Source organism: Hesperophylax consimilis, chromosome 8 (genome assembly GCF_061612785.1).
Source record: "Hesperophylax consimilis isolate HC1 chromosome 8, BYU_Hcon_1.0, whole genome shotgun sequence".
Taxonomy (NCBI): Eukaryota; Metazoa; Arthropoda; class Insecta; order Trichoptera; family Limnephilidae; genus Hesperophylax; species Hesperophylax consimilis.
Window position 1 is genome coordinate 33,621,682 of NC_142843.1, and position 23,177 is coordinate 33,644,858.

General features: G+C 32.5%; 1 protein-coding gene across 1 annotated transcript in view; it reads right to left on the minus strand.

The window, feature by feature from the left end:
• The window catches only part of mmd (disintegrin and metalloproteinase domain-containing protein mind-meld), a 689,072-nt gene that overhangs the window by 258,901 nt on the left and 406,994 nt on the right, over window positions 1-23,177 (minus strand). Inside the window, exon 6 of the mRNA XM_089634149.1 lies at window positions 3,258-3,335. Coding sequence (XP_089490275.1) covers window positions 3,258-3,335 — 78 coding nt within the window. The remainder of the gene's footprint in view (window positions 1-3,257; window positions 3,336-23,177) is intronic.

Here is a 23,177-nt window from a genome sequence, read left to right on the forward strand (position 1 = left end):
GTATTATAGAGACAAAAAGTTTGGTAATGAAAATATTAAAGCAGTTTTTTAAACAATTTCAACTATTGATTACAGTGGAAAACCTCTATCATACTGGATTATTGTGTTCGAAAGATTAAGAAAGATTACCACTATGCAAAAATTTTACAGTTAAAAAATACATTCAGAATAAATATAACATTTTATTCAATACTGTTTTTGGGGTCCATTTCAATGACCTGTTTTCGTTAAATACTCATTTTCTCCAATAAAGAAACAGTTATGCAAAAGTAGGTACCGTCAGTGGGCAAAAGCGGATAAGCGTCCGTTTGATAACTCCCCTTACTTGAATGGACAGAATGAACTCTTTAGAATATAGATCTAGATTCTAGAGTGGAAAAAAAGCATTCTACTGGTATTCTAATGGAAAAGGCTTCGAAAATGTAGCGTTACTGATCCGCAGGGACCTGTAAATAGCCAGAAAATGCCATTGCAGTTGAGAAATGATTTTGTGATTATTTAACTTGAAAATACCCTTCACATAGTATTCGCAAATGACAAATTACACGCCCTAAGGGAAACATTTAGGCTACCAGTATGGAAATATTTTCATAATGTTTTAAATTCACTGGGTTAGTTCACTTTTTTAGGGAAATTACAATTGACACGTCAAAAGTGATCGGTCGCCTTATTTTTAGATGTTTTCCTAAATAACTGCTAAAAAAGAACAAAATAATTATTATCTGTCTTCCCAGTGATGCATTACTATCCATTTATCAATGTTCTGCTTTAGCTGTTTTTCCGCATCGGTAATTACACAAATATATAAACAAAAAATGATTGATTGAATATTAATTTCCGGCAGAAATAAGATATTTCCTGTCATGGCGCAGATTGAAAGCTCACTAGACCCATATTCTTTCATTTTGCATAAAATATGGAGATGTATTCCACTTCACCAAGTAACAAAACAATTTACGGAACATCGCTCCATGGAAACTGCGCTCCATGAAAAACAAGAAATAAAATATTAATTTCAAAATGAAGAAAGCAAAAATGCTATTTTTCTTTCTTGGTATTCGGAAATAATTGAGGGGATGGATACTTACGATGGAAACTTTTGCTAAATATTTAAAAGAATAACTCAAATTTGCCCATAAATGAAAAATTTATTCAAACATTTCTTTGAATTTTTCTGATTCGTTTATTGATTTGACTTTGTTTATTCCGCGAAACCTTCTGAAAGATCTTTCAAGAATAGGATTTTTTGCATTGCGTTATAAGAATATTTTTAACATTGTTGGTATTAATATTAACTTTTAATTATGTGCATTGAAAATGTAAAAATGCCTGCAGCATTTTATTCTAGAAGTGAGAAAAAATACACTCCTCTGCTTATTGTATGTAAAAATATTGGCACATATAATGTGGTAACTTATATTATGCGAAACCATCTCAAAGAAAGGAAATTGAATTTGAAAGTTATTTCCACTCGAATTTGGTAAATGTTAAAATTTTCTGTACGTAAGTTATATTCATCTCGTTCACGATTGCTAACTTGCATAAAGTGCATATTTTGGTGCTCCACAATCTATGGGAGAATTGATTTAGATCGCTGATATTATATTCTGAAAATAATGCTGTTTTAAACTCATAACTTATCTGCTTGTGCGATATTTGCATGTATGTTAACCTAGAGATTTCGAGGTAGGAGATTACAGGTTCGATTGACATCGATATAGATTATGACGGCCTCTGTGATTGAGGGATAAGGCTCTCGACTACCAATCGGAAAGTCGCGGGCTTAAACCCCGGCGTGCGCAAGTAAATTTTATTTTACGAATTTGTGTTTTTCACGATTTATTTATTTAAATAATTTATGGAATGCTTGCAGCATGTTCCAGGGTGGAATATACTCTCAGTATCGCTCTGGCGTAAGACCACAATTGAAACGTTATTTGAAATGGCTTTATATAATTTATCGTTTCATTTATCGTATTATCCCCCATAAATCTACATTTGATCATCGTGATTAATTTTTGGGTTATGCCGTGTTGATTTTCCTCAATCTTTAGCCAGCGTTTCGGACAGCGTTGAAGAATCCACCAATAAGGCAGACGTTTAGACTGTGGTGAAGTGTGTATTTTTTATGTAGGTGAGATATCGTGTTGCAAGTTTTAATCCTATTAATGTGGTTTCCTGCCTTTAGTTTTGGTGTAGAATACCGAAAAAAATAAAAAATAATCACAATGATAAAATGTAGATTTATGGGGAATAATACGATATCTATGTATATACATATATATTTGTATTTGATAATACTTTTGGCCGTGAAACTCAATTCAAAACTATCCATCACGCCGTTTGCAGGAAGGACAGACCGCCAAACTACTTCGACTCTGCACACATTCCTTGCCTCTTTCACATTCATTTATCGTCTCATAAATACACTGATTCTTGACTTGGCCCGATTGAAGCATCTGGTTCACTTGGTTGTGCCATGTCTTCCTCGGGCGTCCCAGACTTCTTCTACCATTCACATTCGCATCATATATTCTCCTCATACTCCTTTTTATTCAACTCATATATCATAATATAGTTACTTCAACTTCTCCTATATATTCTCCTCATACTCCTTTTTATTCAACTCATATATCATAATATAGTTACTTCAACTTCCATCTATCGATTTTATATGGTACTGTGATTTTTACGGTCGAGGTATTTGTATAGAATGTAAAGGCAATAAACGGTTCTTTCATAAATTAAAGTGTATTTATTTGTTGAAGGTGGCAAGGTGGTTATTATTAGCTAATAAATATCAATTTGGAAGACGGGTCATAGGTAAAAGAAGTGGTTCGCTACGTTTGGTGATTTAGAAGGGGTTCCCGGGTTCATCGGGTGTGGTGTGTGCAGTTTTTGGAAACGCATGCCCATCAGAAGCGTGGCAGACTAGATAACGATAAAAGTTGGGTTGCCACTCCAGCTGGACTATATCGACCCATCGTCATGCAAAGCAGCGGGAGGGAGGAATTCACACGTCCGATACATTGTACTCACTGACCGATAGATTCCTACCAACCCATCATACATTTTCCTTGCTATAACTTCCTCTTCCTTTCCTTAAAAATACCTCCAAAAACCATCACCAAAGAAAACATACGCCCCGAAGGATATTATTTTCGTGAGGGTTTTCTGTGTGGGCTTAACGTACAAAAACTAATGTATTCGTATTTTTAATACAACGTAACTGAAAATTGAAAAGAAATCAAACTTACCCTCGTTCGTCCTCTTGTGCCGCCCTGGTAACTTCCTTCCGGCCCCCCACTGTACTGTCCTCCACGCCCTCCAGGAAACTGGAAGAGAAGAAAAAAAATTGAGATTGACTTTTTTCCCTAAGTTTTGAATCGGAAAAAACACCTTACTTATTTTTTCATTTTATTTCTGTTGTAATCCGTTAGGTACCTACTTAGTTTAAGGCGATGCCATACGTAGTAATGCAAAATCATGTGTTTTTGATTTGAAAATTTGGTCGCCTAGAAATGTTTCAGATGCTTTAATTAAATACTGCAAGTAGAATACATCTTGACCTTTGAAATAATAGAGAATTTTTTAAATAAATCTTTTTATAAGCCTAGAAAAAAAGAATGTTTAGGCCTATGAAAACTGCTTTAAAGTTCAAAATCTCCCACTTACGAACCCATTTTTGGTTATGATTTTATTGTATAATGTGGCAAATTAATTTATTTATAAAACGATCGGAAAAAAATTAAATATTTATGCCTGAACATCCACAAAATAAAATAAAAAGCACTTTTTGGCCATGTTTTTTTCTTGCATAAATCAAAACAGGCGGATGGTGTTAAGCGGGAATTTAAACCTTATCGCCATCTACGTAAGGGTTGTTATTGATAGGGGCTCAATTTAAAATATCACACGACGTAGTGCATCGCCTTAAATAGTTATTATTTAACTCTTGGTGTGCTGAAGCCAAATTTTCGCCTTATCGCCTTGTACATATGCTTTGAAAATAACAAAAATATATTTTTTAAAAGCAACAAAGAGATCATTGAAACTCAACCAATTTTGTTCATTGACAAGTGACAGTATTTATTTTGTAATACCCAATTTTATTGACAACTGAGAGTATTTATTTAATACCCATTGACAAATGAGAGTATTTATTTTGTAATTCCCAATTGTATGGAAAAATGAGAGTATTTATTTAATACCCATTGACAAGTGAGAGTATTTATTTTGTAATACCCAATTTCATTGCCAAGTGAGAGTATTTATTTTGTCATACCACTTTTATTACGATTATTCCTAACAAAATACTAACTTCGGTTAAGTGTTTTTTTAAAGAATGTTTTATGTAGTTATAAAATTTAACACTTATATCTAGTGTGCATCTATTCTAAAACTACTATAAAAATATTCTATTACTTACGTACTAATATTTGGATATCTCAACATTGAGACACAACCCACGAAAAACTATCTGTTCTGCGTAACTATTGTTCGATAAACTCAAGAACTCGGAATCGTTTCGAATTTAAGTATTTTCATAATTGAAACTGTTGTTTGAAGAATTCAGATAAGCAATAAAGTAGATACATACCTATAATGTAATATGTTTGAAATTGGAACTGATTTGATGATTTTTCACGGGCTGCACTAGTAAGTACTTAATGAATATCATCTTGGGATTGGTTTTATTATAAAAAACTAAATTATCCTCTTATTGCGTAATTGAAGATACACACTTTTCTCCAAATTAAAACCATTTTTGCATATAATCCAGTTAATATAATATATATACATAACAACATTCGAATAAACATCAGCAAAACCTTTTGAATTTCAAACACAAAACTGTATTTTTCCAACATCGTTATGCAAACCAAGTCGCTTTCGCGTCCGATGCAGCTTTGTAGTTTTATCAGATGCACCAAATTCGACCGCCTCTATTGCTTTTGTTTCAAAGGCATTGTTTAACCAACTGCATACTGCTCACGAAACATCTTTACAGCGCAGCACGCCTTGAAAAATGATCCAGCCGCAAGTAAATTATCACGACCGTGATAATTGTTTGCAGTTGATGGGGCTTCAAAGCCCGCGAAGCCCTCTAACAAACAGCAAAGCGAATGTTTATAATTAATCTGCATATTTTATTAACCTTGTTGCGGATACCAGCAAAATTCTAGTGTTTCACGGAACACTCGGGAGCTGGTGCATAGACGAGGATGCAATAACACGGATTGTTATTATGGCGGACATTAACCCTTTGAAAGGCTGCGGGAGAAAGCCACCACTTTATATTTTCATCATTTGCAAATGTGCTGAAGCATTAACCTTACCACAAAATGTCATAATGTCCAGCTACAGACCAACATATTAAAAAGTGTAGGGCATGTAAAAAATGATACTCTATGTCAGTTGGACGTCATAGTTTTCCGCGATTGTCGTTTTTTGGAGGAAGTTTTGTCCAGAATCAAACCGGTAAATACTTTTTATTAAGTAATTTTCATAATCTCTTAGCGAAAGTTTACTAATTTATTTTATAATAATATAGGAAAAACCACCTACCTGGACAAATTAAATTCACAGATGCAGTGTTCAGCACTCTGGAAATTTGTCAGTGCTACCTGTGATTAATGTGATTTCGTTCTTACCTACTCCTAGTGGTGCACGGAGGAAACATCCTGATAAAAAATATTGCTAATTTAATTTAAAAACGGAATTGTAGAATATTAACAAATGAATTGACAGGTATCCTGATAAACTTTGAGTAAAATACCAATGTTTGGTCAACACGTGTTCTAACTAATCTAACATTGTTGCATTTCGTCGTGATATTATCATTTCGTTCCGATATTATTACAAATTTATTAACACTTTTCAGGAAGCTGCTTGCAGTCCAGTTTTAAACAGGATTATCAGTAATTTGAAGAGATTTTAAAAATACTTATATTTCCCCTTTTGCTATGCGTTTCATTGTGATAACCTTGTTATCACTTCAATTTCTCCTTATGGTTATATTGTGGATAAAATGTGTTTTTTTTTATGGGAATACCGTCTGGAGCCAATGAGACTTTGGCATCCCAATTGGGGTATGTTTTGTAGCTGAAGGTAGTAGGGAGGGGAAGGACATGGGGAGAGAAAGGTGGGGAAGTACCTGGCTATTCAGATCTGGTAACCAAACATGGCTAAATCCATTTCAATAATTAATTGTGGTCTTACACCAGTGCGATACTCATAGGGTCTTCCACTCTGAAAATAGCACATATGAATCAAATAAAATTTACTTGCGCATGTCGAGATTTGAACCCGCAACCTCAGGATTTGTAGCTATGGATACTAACCACTCAACCAAAGAGGTCGTTAAATGTGTGTTAATGTGACAATAAAACCTTACTCCACTATGATTGTTCTCTGTTGCTTAGTTTATGAAAACTCTAAGACACCTATCTTTTTTTGTAAACTGTCAAATTTGCGACTAGGCATTCAAAAATGGTGGCACCAATTTAGTGCGAAATTACTTATAATCTTAAAGTTTCTGAACGGCCTAGCATAGAGTGCGAGTGAATTCGTTTTCATTTATTTATAGATCTTTAATCAAAAGTGGTAAGAACTGGAGTACCTACATTATTTTTATGAGATTATGAATCTACATTGCAATTATAGTACCGTGTAGTTGCAGAATATTATGTTAACATCCATATTATCACTGTTTCGCATATGCAAAGTACATTCTGGTTTGTCAGTTGATATTTACTGAAACAATGTCCTCTTCTCTGTCCACTGCCAATTTGAACACCATAACAAATGGGAAAGACACTTTAAAATTCATTGAACTATGTTTGCAAGCTGCTCTGAACGTACGAGAACGCCCCGAAATGGTACAAATGTAAAAAAAACGTATTTCACGTATATAAATATAATCTGCTGACACTAAATATAGATAAAACAAAGTACATGACATTTAGCATAGATCCCAGACGACAACCAAGACTCGATGAAAACTTAACCATTCATGACTGCACATCTAAAAACAACTGCCTATGCAACCCATTAACACGAACCCAGGTAATTAAATACTTAGGCATTTACATTGACAACTATTTCAGATGGACAGAACAAATAAATAAAACAGCGGGCAAAGTTAGAAAACTGATATATTTCTTTAAGAACATACGAAACATAATGCAAACGAAGACTCTAAAAACAATATATTACGCACTAGCCCAATCAATTATCACTCACGGTATGATTGGTTGGGGTGGTGCTGCTAAAACTAATATGGACCCTCTTGTCAAAGCGCAAAAAGCCTTAATTAAAGTTATCACAAAAAAACCTTACAGATTCTCGACAATACAGTTATTTAAGGACTTCACCGTACTGAACATACAGCAACTATACATAAAAATTATAACTCTATATTACCAAAAAGACAAACTTAACCATCATACTATACAACACAATTACGAAACAAGAAACAGACATCAACACATGACCCCGAAGATAAATACCACCTATGGACAAAGACATTTTCATAATCTGGCCCCAAAAATTTTCAATTTAATGGAAAAAGATATTAAAGACCTGGCAACAAGTGTAAATATAAGACACAAAATCCACACATGGATAGTCAACAAAGGCATTGTATACTGCGGACAGATAACATCTACAATACCATAAATTGTGGCACTCCACGCCTGAATTTTTCTCTTCTGTTCTCACTCATTTATATGTATTTTCATTATTTCTTATGTTTTTCTTTTTCTTTTTAAAATTCTTATCTTTCTAATTATTATATATCTTTTTTTATTTATATTTTATGTATATCTTTTTATCTACATCTTTGATTCTATGTAAATTCGCATTATCTAAAATTAAATCAAACTCCCGCCACCTCAGAACAGGCTCAGCCTAGTGAGGTGGATTATACCAAAAAAATGTATGTTAATTTATTGGTTAATAAATAATAAAAAAATAAAAAAAAAATAACTTTGTAAACTTCAAAGGACCAAGAATCAAAATTGTACATAAAAGTATAATAACGATTTTTGAGAAATGATACCTACGTACGTACATGGGAAAAAATAATATTGCTAATTTATTATAAAACTCTGAAAAAAACTTATGAAAATTTTTGGAAATTTTGGTAAAAAACGGGATTGCAGACCTTACGAATTAATTATCAGATTTCCTGATAAACTTTAAGTAAATTACGAACATAATATAACGACATCGGAACTCATATACATGAAAATCGAAATATTTTACAATATAACCAAAATTCTTAAAATCGTCATAATATATTTATTATCAAGGCAAATCCATAAAACATTGTTAAAAATTGATATTTAATCAATAAGACCCGATAATTTATTGTGAGGGCCAAAATTGATTTCTCTTAGTATATTTTTTAACTTCCACAAAAAAATAAGATTTTTTGGAATAAATATTATTTCTTGCTTTAATGAATTCCCTCTGCAGAATTCTTTACAATGCAAATTTATTATGAAAATCTTGGCATAACTGACTTCACCCGATTCCAAAAGAATAGTGTAATAAATATGCAAATAAATGGAATTCTTTGATAAGCCCCACGCCAAAAACCGTTTCCCCATAATGGTACAATATGATGCTACTGGAAATGGTTTAATTTTCTACCCACTGGAGTGATTTTTTTGGTTATATAGGGATTTAAAAATAATTATCATCTGCCGAAATACTCAGTGAATATTGTTATTTTTAGATATGCGATTATAGTTATATATTTTTTTAAATGATAAACTATTGTTTATAAGACAAGGTTTTTATGCATAGCACAAAGGATAACAAATTATTATAAGCATTAATTAATCACCTGAAATATCCATACAAATTGAAAATATCTCCAGAGTAAAAATAAATGCCTCCGACGGGAATTGAACCCGCACCTTCTGATGTCCGGTCAGGTGCTCTGGACCACTGAGCCACGTCGGTTTATTCCCAACCCGCCAAATAATTAAATATGTACAAGTACTCCAATCGACAATTACTGCTTAAAATATTATAATTTATACAATACTAAATATAATAATTTGTTGATTTTAGTATTATTGAATAATTTTTTAGGACATATTATCGTTTCATTTAGGAAGCGACCATAGGTACCGCCTCCCAGGAACCAATCATTTAAAAAACCAACACCTCTGCCATAGGACACCCCAAGTGAATCGATACGTTTGGTGACTTATCATGGGTTCGCGGGTTCATGATTTGAGGTATGTGTAGAGGTAGGTACCAGGATCGGAAGAGGCCGAATGAGGGAGATTATTCGACCTCTACAGCTAGACTCTCTTGACCCTATGCCCTGCACCGCAGTGGGAGGGTCTGCCTTTTGACTCATTCATTGTGATGATTTTTTAACGGTCCTTATAAAACAATACTTTGAACAGAGGTAAGGACATTTAAGTAATTATTTTCGTTTAATTCGATTCAGTCTTTTGACAGTCAAGCCTGCTAAAATAATAAGGATGAAATTCTTAGAAATTAAAAATGAAAATCATCAAAGAAAATCACTACGCTTCAACACCTCGTAAGATGGAATCTAATTTTCCAACATATTACAAGAAAATATTTATTTCAGTTTTAAGCGTCCCACGACTTTGCGTTTTAATAATAACTATAAACAAAAAAAAACTTTTCAACTAATGTATATTATACTTTAGGTACTTGAAATATAGTAATCGTTTTATATTACCCACACTCAGGCAGTGCCTTAGTGGGTTTTCATTTCTTGTGTATACTATTTGGTATTATATATTGTGTTATTATATACTATCTATTAATATGTATAATATGTCTAAAGAAATGAAAATAAATAAAGTAATAAAAAAAAAAAAATTTTTTTTAAAAATGCCTTAGTCGATGATAGGTCGGTAAATTTTCTGGGTATTATTTTCTAAGCCGTGCCTAATTTATTTAGTCTTTCAATAGATTTTCAAATATTCGAATGAATGAATAACTAAAAGCTATGATTTATTTGCGTGGAGATTAAAGCAGCCAGAATCTGTACATTAGCGTCGCCATTATTCCTTCAATGGGCACTCGCAAAACATATTGATTTATTATGTCGCACGGAGCTAACTGTATTTTTCATATTCAAATAATAAATCTCTCGTTTTGCCGTATACCGGAAGTCCCGTCTAAAGATGGCTACCGTGACTTCCGGCCACTTGGCGGGAAAAGGGGAGGGCCATGGCGGCGGAAATTTACTTTATTACATCGAGGAATTCGGCAAACTTTACCGAACTTTCGGGTGCATTCATTAAATTATGTGACTTTCTTTCAAACTGGAAGAAAGAAATATGACTTCTGACTTAAAATGTTACGCTAGATTTTTTTCGGATGCTTATGGTAAACCTTTTTCTGAACCATATTTTGATAAACTAGAAACTTTTCAATAATTTTGAAGCACCTAAGCAGATCAATATTTTTAAATTATTGAGGGTAAAAATTACAAGAAAAAATACACATATTATATTTTGGGTATTATATTTGTACGAGTATACTTTGCTAGTTCGTACGACTCACAAAGAATCAGTGCTTCTTTAGTAATAATTAGAAAAATGGAAAATCAAATGTATTTGTGGTTTATACTAAGCGATATGTTATATTTCATAAATTTTTGAATTATTTAAAAAAATAAAAACTTAATTGACGTAGATATAACGAATATATTTTCACATTAGCACACGTTTTTCGGGGACTTATGAATGGATTTATTGTTGTGAATTATATTGTACCTGTGGACATTTTAAAAGGGAAAAAATCTACCGCATTTTAAAATTGATTATTGTATTACAATATTATTGTATTACAATAAGTATTTCTTTCAATTGATCGTATCATGCCTTCCTTACGCCTCTTTCTTTGTTTTATCACGTACACCTCATTATACCACGAATAATTAATTGATTCATTTTTTTTCTACAATTTATTTCACGTAATATCATGAAATCCAAATGTTTACTGTTAAAAACTACGTTTTATCGTAGATTCGATAAATAACAGTTTCCAGTGCAGAAATAAGAGTTGAATCTCCCTCAGGCGTTCCGGACTTTTTTACCATTCACTACCGAATACCATTGTTACTTTAGAAAATCTATATTATACCGACTCCATAGCTCATTCCTGTGCAAAGATAGTGCGTAAAGTCTTCTTCGGGTGTCCTTGACTTCTTCTACAATTCAAACTAAACACTTCTGCAATGAATAAGTACAAACTTTTTTTAGAGAAATCGGTCTAATATTTTTGAAGTCTATATGGCACAAACAACGAAACATTCATTTTTATATACATTGATTTTGATATGTGGTTTTGGCATTCCTACTACCAAGCCTTACACGGTTGATGTGACAGTTAAATTTAAATATTTCTAAATGTCTTTTTAAAAACTTTGTTTTAAACGACTTTATTGAGTTATATAGATTGACTGGTATCGGTTGCACTCAACCTTCAACCAACCAATGGAAATATAAATTTTATATTTCCATTATGTGGTTAAAGTGGTTAAATAAAGTATTTTTTCTTTCATGTATATAATGTCAAGCCATAAAGTATTTGCTTTCTTCGATAGTAAATATTTCTAAAATAGAAATTGCTTGGTTTGAATTTCAATAGAGAATAGTAATATTATATGTATTATCTCCTATTTGTCTGACCTACAGTTATTTTAGTTTAAACAAGATCCATTCGTAATCCTTCGGAACAATTTGCACTTATGTAATTATTTATATGAACGCAGAGTGAGGTGCGACCACCACACCTTACAAATTAATTCCATTTAGGATTGCGGGGGATTTGGTCCTCCGGTTTGAACCCGGCTAAGGCTGTGTTCTTGGGGTTTTAGGTTCCTAAATTCTGTATGACAGGTTGAATTATTGAGAAGGGTGAAGCAGGGGGTATTTTCGTTTTGTCGCTTCTCGCAGGAAGCTTTTGTATCGTCTGTCTTATCTATACTAAACCACTCAAGCGTAGCGTATTTAAAAAAAAAAACGCCTTGAGCGACGGAGGTTTCCAAAAATCATATATCCGAATATTTACGCGAAACATACAAACTGCTTATTGTGGTTTAAAGCGAAGCTAATGAATATTTACCCGATATTTATGAACTACTTATTGTAGTTTACAGCCAAGCTACACGAAAAGTTTACACGAAATATATAAACTGCTTATTGTGATTAACAGCTAAGCTAATTTATCCATCTACAATATTTTTTAGTTTATCCCATAATTTAATTAAAAAAGAATACCGAAATTAAGGAACAAGAGAGAAATATCTAAGTTTGTAAAAATATATATTTTTACTCTCCACGCAAGTGTCTAATTCTAATTATCTACTTAGGTAGCAATTTAGATTTTTAAACAATCAATATATTTAACAGCTTCATGTGTAAAAGAAAATTAAAAATTTGAAATATCTACAAACCTACATCTGTAAAAAAGTGAAATAACTAGGCAGGCTTATAGTGTAAAAGATCCACTATTTCAATGAACTGAGTACGCCCCCAGTTATATACAAAACTTGTTTTTCGATTCCCTACCAAAATATTTGTCTAGTTATTACTTATGCAATTTTTGTACGTAGGTACTTATCAACGGTAGATATTATGCAACATTTTTTTATTATTATTTAGGTGTAGGTAGGTACTTATTAAGATAAATCAAACGTTATTTTTTTATTATTAGCTGTCATGTCTAAAATTTAATTGAATGCGCATTTAAAGATTATCATATACTATTGACTTCGAATAATGATTCACTTAAGTTTTGGGAAATATGTGATTTTTATATCACATCACATCATGGTTCCCATCTAGGCTTTTTGAGTTCAATTCACCGGCTGTCTAAGTTCTCCTACAAATCAAGAAATATTTTCCTTTTAAATTTAAACTAATTCCCTACCTAAAGCGACACAAATTTGATAACTATAACTAGAATCGTTAACCACCCCTCACCTGTTACGTGACTTGATGCAGAACTTTCATAAACGCATAAAAAACAATATTTAGATTTTATAAATTTAGTTTTTTTTTATTTTTCTTCTGTTAGGTCATCATATAAGTTAATTAAGTCGATTAAGGAATGTATAGAAAAAACACAAATTTTGTAAAAATATTTGAGTCGCTGCTATTTTTTTACTGTATGCGTATTTGGTTATAAGTTTGCAATAGTTGGGAGTTATTTTAAGTTATAAAAATAATACATTTGATCGACAGGTACCTTGAGGTTATCATTTTGTATCTGTTTCGTGTTTATTAATGGTTAATTGCCCTGTTTTGGTTTTTAATGAAACGTTGATATAAAAATAACTATAATAGCATTACAATATTAGAAGTAGAATAATATTATGTGACCATGTTTAATTTACATAGTTATAAATAAAATAATTTTTGTTCACAAATAAATTTGTTAAACATGAACTTCTTCCCTCTTATTATCTTGTATCATGTGAACATCTATTACGTTGATTTTAATGTACTTTTTACTGAATCGTGCTCATAATATTTTGTTCTTTGTGATACTTTAGTCTAAACTTCTGGGAGGCTCTTTTGGCTCTCGGGTTGGGAAATGCCTGCTACTTAAATCAAAACATCCAGCTTGATACACAAATGAAGGAAACATAAAAAACAAACATTCTTATTTTCACAGGAATTCGTCATGGCGCTTAACTGGTTATTTTAGATTTGAAGATTCCAGCGCCATTTTTTATTCGGATAGTTTTACGCGTTAACATTGTAAATTAACATAATAACAAATCTTATCCTCAGTAAAACAAATATACATATTGCTTTAATATTTTTTTTTAATAAAAAAATGATACCACACAATCCAATTCAATTAGAATTCCAAATATTTTGAACCACGAATTCTATTTTTTTAAACTTCAGGCCAACATGCTGTCTAACACAATCGACAATATTCACGAAATTTTGTAACAATTTTTGAAACAAGCGTGTTTGTTTTATTTAGAGATGTTTACTTGGTAATTTTATAGTCTCATAGAAATCTTTTATCTCAACGATTTATATGATACCATAAAATAACTAAATGAAAGAGGAATAATTATTTTTTTCCAATTCAAGTCATTTTCGTTTCAAATATGTTTCATTGACACTCCAAGAGCCCGAAAAACGGATTCTGACGCACCCCAAACACCCTGTATGCCAGGATATTACATACACATGTGAGAACTCTATTAATCATGCAGTCAGCTCTAATAAGATTTGTAAGGTTGATATTTCCGGTAAAAATGATTAAATATATTCCTTTCTAACTTTTTGAGAAGAAGATCCCATTAGAACTAGGTACAATGGCATTCATTTCACATTGTCCCGAAAGCTTAAAGATGTCATACACTGCTAAGAGAACTCATCGCTGTATTATTAAAATAATAATTGTCACGGTGACTCCTTTGCTGTCTCCTCAAGACCACGAAAAGCAGTGGCGTGGAGTTATTCAGTATTTAGAACGAGACGAAGAAGAAGACATAGCGAAAGAGCTGTCACAGCTCTAACTGACAAGCATTGTTCCGTTGGCATTTCGCAAAGCGACAAATGTTCTCGAGATGACATGCAAATGTTTACTTGCATACCTACAGCATCAGAATTAATAATACAAATCAGAGTTTTTGAATTTCAATGTTTGATATGAATGAGAAAAGTTTGAAATATATTGTATGAAATTCCTTTTCATATGAAATAAATATTTTCTTTTCCTTAAAATTTTCTTCGCATTAAAATTGTATTTTGTGTTGAATATCAAGATGGAATGAACAGTGAACAGTATGAACACTTCGGTTCATATATTATTTTAGTTTAAATAATGCGTTAGGAAAATACAATAAAAAACTTATGTATTTATTTAAAATCAATTCTGAATGATGGTTTTACACCAGGGTGATGCTGAGAGTATCTTTCACTCTGGAACCTGCTGCAAATACACTATATATTATTTTATGTTAGTAATTTGTGAAATGACACAAATTAATCACAATAAATTTACTTGTGCATGCCGGGATTTGAACCAGCGTCTTACAACTTGCTAGTCAAGAGCATTACCCCTCGACCACGGTGGCATACTGGAGAACTACTGAATACAACCCTTATTATTTAGTTTTGTTACATATTTCAGCAAAGTTTGTAGGCATGTTTTAAAGCGTAGGTCTAACATCTGTTAAGATTTTGCTAGTAGATTCTGAAGTGACGTACGGCAGTGAAATATCCGCATATTTCCCAAACACTCGCCTCGTGCCCGCAATATTTCAGACAGTGAATACATCTCCCAAGAATATTTTTAGACAGATCCGTGTACAGGCGCCCGCAGCAAGTACGGCAATCTACAGCCGCCCGAAGCTGCATCCTGAGAAGATTTCATAAGTCACAAATTTGGCCTCGCAAGCCGTTCTACATTTTATTATTATTCTAGCTCCGCTGGTACGTGAATAAAGTAATTTGGTATGAAACGCCGGAGAGCTTTACGAAAACTGTAGCGAGAAGTATACACAATAAACGTAGCGCGGAAAAGGCAAACTACGGTACTGTATATAGGTACAGAGCACATGTTATAAAATGATTGGGTGTAACGTTAAGTTCTTGTTATAATGGTTTTAATTATAACGAGTGACGAGTAAAAAAGTTAAGAGAATGACGAGAAAAAAAACAAACAAGTTATTTGATTGTAAGTAATGAAGTGACGTCAATGTATTTGGAATTAGATCTGTATTGTCTTTGCAAAATGATAAATATTCTTAAATTTTACACATATCAATATTTTTTCAAGAGGTCATAAAAAGTTGTGAAATTGATTAAGTTGAATGGTGAATATATAGTCGTTTTTGAAGTAGGCACACAATTTATATACTCCCAAAATAGATTGTACACGTCTACATAATCTCAGCATCTATTTAAAATGTTGTGTTAGATATCGAGTACTCCATAGGAAAGGGGATTTTGGGTAAATTAAACCTGATCTGGAAAGATTAACTCAACCTTACCGTCAACAAAATAAGAAAATTAATTTATTTATTTTTGAAAATTCATAATTAAAAAAAACAGAATCACAGCTTTTAAACTAAAAATTGTACTCGTCAAAAACATATATTTCCAACACAAAAATGTTACACCACTTTTGCTCAAAATTTTTTTTAATTTTTTTATTGTTATTCAAAGTACAATCCCACTAAACCGCAACTAAGCAGTTTGTCAACAGGATGTTTATGTTCAATTACAATATAACATATTTTCATTATATTATTACTTATTACAATACAACTTATACATCATATTTATCACCAACCACTGCCATAATCAATTACTAATACAGAGTATCTCTGCTTAGTAGCCATGTTTTCAGCATATATCTGAATCTCTGAGGTAATTCGCATTTTTTATATTGCTTGGTAACATGTTGAATATTTTGGGCACTTTGTATTCCAGGGTTCGCTGCCCGTATTTATTGTTATGTTTTGGTACAAGCATTCATTCATTTTTTGTGAACCTAGTATTATGTTCATGTTCGACTTTCCTGTTATGTTCAGAGTAATATATATGCTGAATCAATATTTTGTGCCATAATAAGGCCTGTACCGGTAAGACAGTCAAGTTCCGATACAATAATGATAATATGTTTCGCCTCTGTAAAAATATCTGTTTTGGAACTAGTAATTTAATCATACAATTTTGTACTAATTGTAGGTAATTTAAGTTAGTTTTGCAAGAGTGTCCCCATGTAGTTATTCCATATCGTAAAGTAGATTCTGCAAGTGATAAGTAAATTATTTTTAAAATATTCACAGGAACGAAACATTTCAATTTGTACAGTTTACCCACTATCGCCCTCAGCCTTTTTACAAATTTTGTTTATTTGCAAGTCCCATTTAAAGTTGCAATCAACAGTCACTCCCAAATAAACATATTCATTTACAAGTTAAATACTATTGCATTTGCAGTTCTGCAAAATGTTTTGATGAATACATGCAAAATTGTGGGATATTATTTCAGGCTTATTCAGAACTGAAGCATGTGGAGATCGTATATGTATCAATTTGTTTTTTTTTTTGGTATTTATGATTAGGCCTGCGTCGTGTGACCATTTTATCAGGGACGTAAAGTCATACTATAGTCATTAGTCATTACATATATGTAGGGAAAAAATACTTCAAAAGCCTACCCGAAAATATCATAACAATCGAAAACAATAAATACCTACTAAAAGCGATTAAAGAGAAGTTCAATGTAAAATACCAAAATTATGAAACTATCTTATAAATTTTAATATTCATATTTCCTTAAATCATAATTACAACCACTAAATATTCTTCATCTTGATGCTCACCACTCTTCTAGACACGAGCGCCAGCTTCTATAGAAGAAGAACATTACAAAATTAAAAGCAGTGAAAACTAATTTTATGAACTATTTTAGTAACATTAATGATTATACGCTGTAAACTGATTGATTATTTAATAAAAAAAAATAAAATTAAAAATTGAGTTTTGTCGAGTGATTAACAGTTTAGCGATATGTGGCCAAACCACAATAAAAAGTGCCCTCAGCATGCAATTAATACATGTACTAACTTACCATAATGCCGTTTCTCCGCAGGGTAGGCAGAGAGGACGGACCGCAAAACAACTCAGTCTTGGCACACATTAATCGTCTCATTCACGTTCGTACATCGTCTCCCATAACTCTTTTAATATTCTGACAAGGCCCGACTCAAGTATCTGGTTTACTCAATCGTGCTTTGTCTTCCTCGGGCATTCCAGATTTTCACCATTTACATTCGTGTCATATACCAATCTATCTAAGCGTGCCTTTATAATCTTACTAATTACTCCTACATCAGCCTTGCATTCAAATGCAAAAAATCACATTTCTCACACGATCAGGCATGGTTTTACCACAAATATGCCTCAGGGAACTCTTTTTTATAGCATTCAGTCTATGATTATATAATAATGTTATATAACTTCAGTATGATGAACTTGATTGTAAAAAAAATCCATTTTGGTCTATTCTTAAAGGATGTTACTACCCCTTGCAAGATTGTGTTAGTGGTAAATTTAGCAAATTTCATCACAAAATTAAGCTGGAACGTCTTGTAATAAGAAAATTTATTTGGAATTCGATGCCAGAAATAATAGTGATTTTATCGCCAATAACAAATGAGTGCTCCATTATACTCAATTTCAACTTGATGTGTGTATTAAAAACTAATTACAGTACATTCTCTTTGCTAGCAACACTTGTAGTAAGCAGATATTTTATTTTGGTCACCTACTCAAAGATCGTAGTTTGCAAATGAATGCCCTGGACTACAGTCTAAGTTATGAATAAATATTTGCTTATAAACTACAGGTCACGGTAACTGCAAATGCGAGAAACAAATCAAGGCGTACCACTAACAGCTCTGTTGTAACCTCTCCCCATTCTCATAAACGATGTATCCAACAGACGGAGAAGTTAAAACGGTGCTCTCAGTAGCAGGACCATACTGCACTGCGCGGTGAAATAATGCTTGTCATGATTAGCACATTAGCCCGAGCGCCAAGCGGAGTTTGCAGTAAAAATGGAAATAATTTAATAAAACTAAAAGGATAAAGTAGTAAACTGTCACTATGTTATTTCAGTACCCAGATGTTTCCGCATTTTAATGTGATTTGTAACGCTTTTGGGGAACCGTTGCCAAATAAAAGCGTTTCAAAAGTTTAACGTCAACGGTACGGTTTTCTCTCCGTGAGTATAAATACGCTCCATTGTTCGTCAAACTTAATTATGTAAATAGTTAAATAGTTTATATTTTATTTTATTCTGAAAGGGCTGCTCAGAGATAACAACGTAGATTAAATGTACAATATCAGGAAATTACAGTACCTACTTACTACGACTGTCAAATGAAAAGTGAATGGTAAAATTGAAAGACGTTAAAAAATCATCACCTATTTTCTGTGGAAATAACCTATTTTCAGTACTCACGCAGACAAATTAAAAATTAAATTTAATAAGTTTTAAACTGAAATCTTATTTTTCGCTTGTTGTTTTAACTCCACGCTTGTCCCGACTGCTTTAAACCGTCTGGAGCCAGTGAGACTATGGCATCCACGATTAGGGTATGTTTGGTGGCTGAAAGTAGGGGCGTGAGGAAGGAGATAGGTAGAGAAAAGTGGGAAGTACCTGAAATTCAGATCAGGTGACAAAATACAGCCAAAGTCGTTTCAAGCAAAGATTCAATTCTGAATGGTGGTCTAATACCAGAGCGATACTGAAGGTAGCTTCCATTTTTAAATGTGATTTGTTTTTATATCATTTCAATAAAATACCAATTCTACTATGTTCATCAATGTATGCTTGAAAGATACTCAATTTATGCATAAAATGTGTAAGTCATGAGTTTCTATACGAAAAAAATATCCATTCCTCTTGAAAGAGATTCCTTAAATAGAATTTTAGATTGTATCTATGAAAAACATAACAAATTTATGTATAACTTTCAACTAAGCAAACTAACTACAAATAATAATACTTGGCTGATATATATAGCGCCGTTTTCGTGAAAAATCACCTCAAGGGTGCTGGTACAACTAATACGAGTCTGTCAGAGTTTGTTGCATCTTGAATCCTGAGTGAAATATTTACATAAAATAAAGCACGATGTCGGAATAATTATTCATAGAGCATTTATCTTTAGGAAAGGAACATTGTTCGTAGTATAATTTAACGTGAATTTGAGGCAAAAATAAATTATAAAACGAAGTTATGAATAATTTATTGTTGTGGTGTGTTTGAAACCGAGTTAAACCGCCAGATGTTTTCGGCACATGATTTTGTGGGAATATAATTAAGTTATTATTTGCGAAAAACGTTTTAGCTTCTTTGCTAGACTCTCCGCCCTTTCTCGCGATTATATTATGAGCATTAATTTTAGAGCTTTTTTCTGAGAGAGTGGGCTTACATAATTGAAGAGCGTTTTCACAAAGAGAAATGTCTACCGAAATGGTTTTTAATTTTATTTTTGATTCTTATTCTATACGCGGGTGTGGGTGTTGTGAAATGGCAAATTCTGAATTTCAAAACTCAGTTTATTTACATGCTTTATTTGTTATAGAAAATTATTCATTTTCACAACGTGAAAGTCTTCATACCTACACTATGTAAATGTCAGATAACTATAAATAAATTATGTAACACAGTAATTATTATCTTATTTCAATGTATTTGGGAAGGCCCGCGGTTATGTAATTTATTTCTGATATCCTATCATCATTTTTGCGTAGGTATTACTTACGTTTTTTGTATAGATGTATAAAAGGTAGGTGTTGTTGGAACAAGGTACTTTGAAATATAAAGCAAATTTAAATGTTTGTTTTTATAAACAATAATCTGTGAAAACTTTTACCAAATTCGTAGAAATTTCTCTCGTGTCATAATTCGCAATTTTCGACTTCTTTTTAAATAAAGATGGCTTTCACAAATGAATTGAGTACTTTTATTTTTCATTATTTTTAATAATTTGTTGAATTTGCGTTTAAAGACTATCATCAAATATAGAAAAAAAAGTTTTTAGATATTTCTCTACGTAAAAATGCTCCTAAATTTATGTTAAGCCGTGAAACCCGTGGGAAATTGCCTTTAGAGTACGAACTGCAGAGTGCATTACTCGTAAATAACTTATGATCTATATTTGGAAAACTTTATCTGTAGGAGAGTCCTTTTATAATTTAACAAAACATACACATTATTCCGGTGGGATCTGATGTTCAGGGAACGAAAAGCAGAGTGCATTACTCGTAAATAACTAATTGCATCTGCTTGATATACAAATTGTGCGGGGAGCTGCAATATTGTAAAATACTCTCAGTGTGACCGATCAGTGAATCGCGACTGGGTAACTGGGTTCCTACCCAGGCGTGGTGAGTTCAATTTTTCGGCTGGCTAAGTCCTCCACACGACACAAGCAACATTTTTCGCTCACTTTCATCGGAGTAGAAGATTTTTAAATATCGTCAGGTTATTCTTAACTTAGAAACGTTTGTATTTCTTAAAATAAAAAATACTACACTAGACATATACATGTGAGATTGGCCTTTTATAGATTAGCATAACCCCTTACCTCCTCGTGTTGCAGGTCAGAAAGTAATATATTTTTAAAAGTACTTTTACACTCAATACAAACATTTATTTTTAAGTTTTTTGGATGGAGTTGATTTTGGTTTTTTGAACTCTTAATCTTCAAGGATCTAGTGTTTTGCATTCAAAATGAGGAGTGCATATCCCGAAACTGGTAAATAATAAATCGTGACAATTTTCTTATAGGATGATTTTCTGAAAGCGTGAGTTTTATTTTTATTCTGAAACATTGTTAAATATAAAATATCGTTGTTCAATTTATGTTAAAACGATACATTCGAGACTTAGCAATAGGGTTGGGTCTGAATTTTGACGAACGAATTGATTATGCCATACTGGTAGAGTGATCAATTTAAAGGGGAACAAATTTTTTGATTGATCTCTAATTTAGATTTAAACAATTTTAGAATAAAAGTGCGGATTTGTTTAACAAACAAACCCAGAAACTCACAGCGCACTCACTCTTAATATATGATAAATATAACGTTTATTCAAGCAAATTTTATTAGATTTTTAATGTATGAACACTTTTTATTTTATTTTATATGAAACCACACAAAGTCCAAGCTGTCTGCAGCCAGTGAGACTATCAAACTCCTAATTAAAGTGAAGCAAAAGGTAGTAGGGAGGGAAAAGAGATGGGCAAGAGAAAGGCGGGAAAGTAACCGGCAATCCGGATCTGGTCACCAAACACGGTCAAAGCCATTTCAAGTAATGTTTCAATTCTGAATGGTCTTACATCAGAACCACACTGAAAGTATATTTTACTCTGGAACGTGCCGCAAATTTACTATATATTATTTTATATGAGTAATTCGTGAAATAACACAAATTAATCAAATAAAATTTACTTGCTCACTCCGGGATTTGAACCCACCACCTTAAGCTTGCTAATAGAGAGCCTTATCCATCGACCACAGAGACCGTAACGGATCACGATTTAATTTCTGCTTTAAAAATAACAATACAATATCGTGGATATCTCCTTGGTTAATTGTTTTAACGACGCGATTCCAGGTTCAAGTATAACATTTTTCACGTTAAACTTTGAGTGTATTGGCACAAATTGAGCTGCAAAGCGATGACCATTACTTATATCCATGTTGGAGTGCCATCCAAATTGAAACATGGATGTTCATAATACGCTCGGCAATTACCGTAACGCGGTGGGTCGTTTAGCCCCTGATAGGGGAAATGCATAAAATGTTTAAGATGCACAGAAGAGCATACTTTTATTTTATAGTGCCATTATCTGCAACTTGAACCGCAGCGGAGCTAGACGATTCTCTCGGGAATAAAAGATCACTTGAAGTAGCTAGGAGAGCTAATCCTTAAAGGATTACATTTTATCTTTCATTCTGAGAATTCAAGCATATAAGATAAGCAGAGGTATATATTTATTTTTATATGCGAGGTTCAAAGTTATCTACGGTCGCTTTCGTGAATAAAACAAACAGGTAGTTAAAATGTTATTAAAATACATATCTTCGGCCACCATCCAATATGTGATGGACGTAAAAGAAATTCTTGGTTACTGATATTTTTGAAAAACTTAATGAGTCAAACTTCAAATTGTAATATTTAGTTATTGAAGACAATATTAGCAATTCCTAAATGAAAATTTGAAACAGAAAACGAAATCTAGGTCGCGTCCTTCGTAGTTTTTAAAATAATATTTTCTTCAAAAGAAACAATAAACCAATCTGTTACAACTGTTCCTGCAATAATAGAAAATTCAAAGCAAACATATCGGACGACCACAGTGCTGATAGCATCAACTGCACATACAGACAAAAAATGCTTCAAATCGCCAAAGAGAGAATAGAATATGAATAAAATTGTACACCTACTTATTAGCGATAAAAAAACACAAAGGCTCTCGAGAAGTCCGTTCTCCATAAAATCTAACTCCAACAGTGAAACGAACAAAGGTGATTCACGGCTTCTAATGAATTTCAATATTATTATTTCTTCGATATGGATGACTTTGTGGTAAATGCTATAGATAAAACC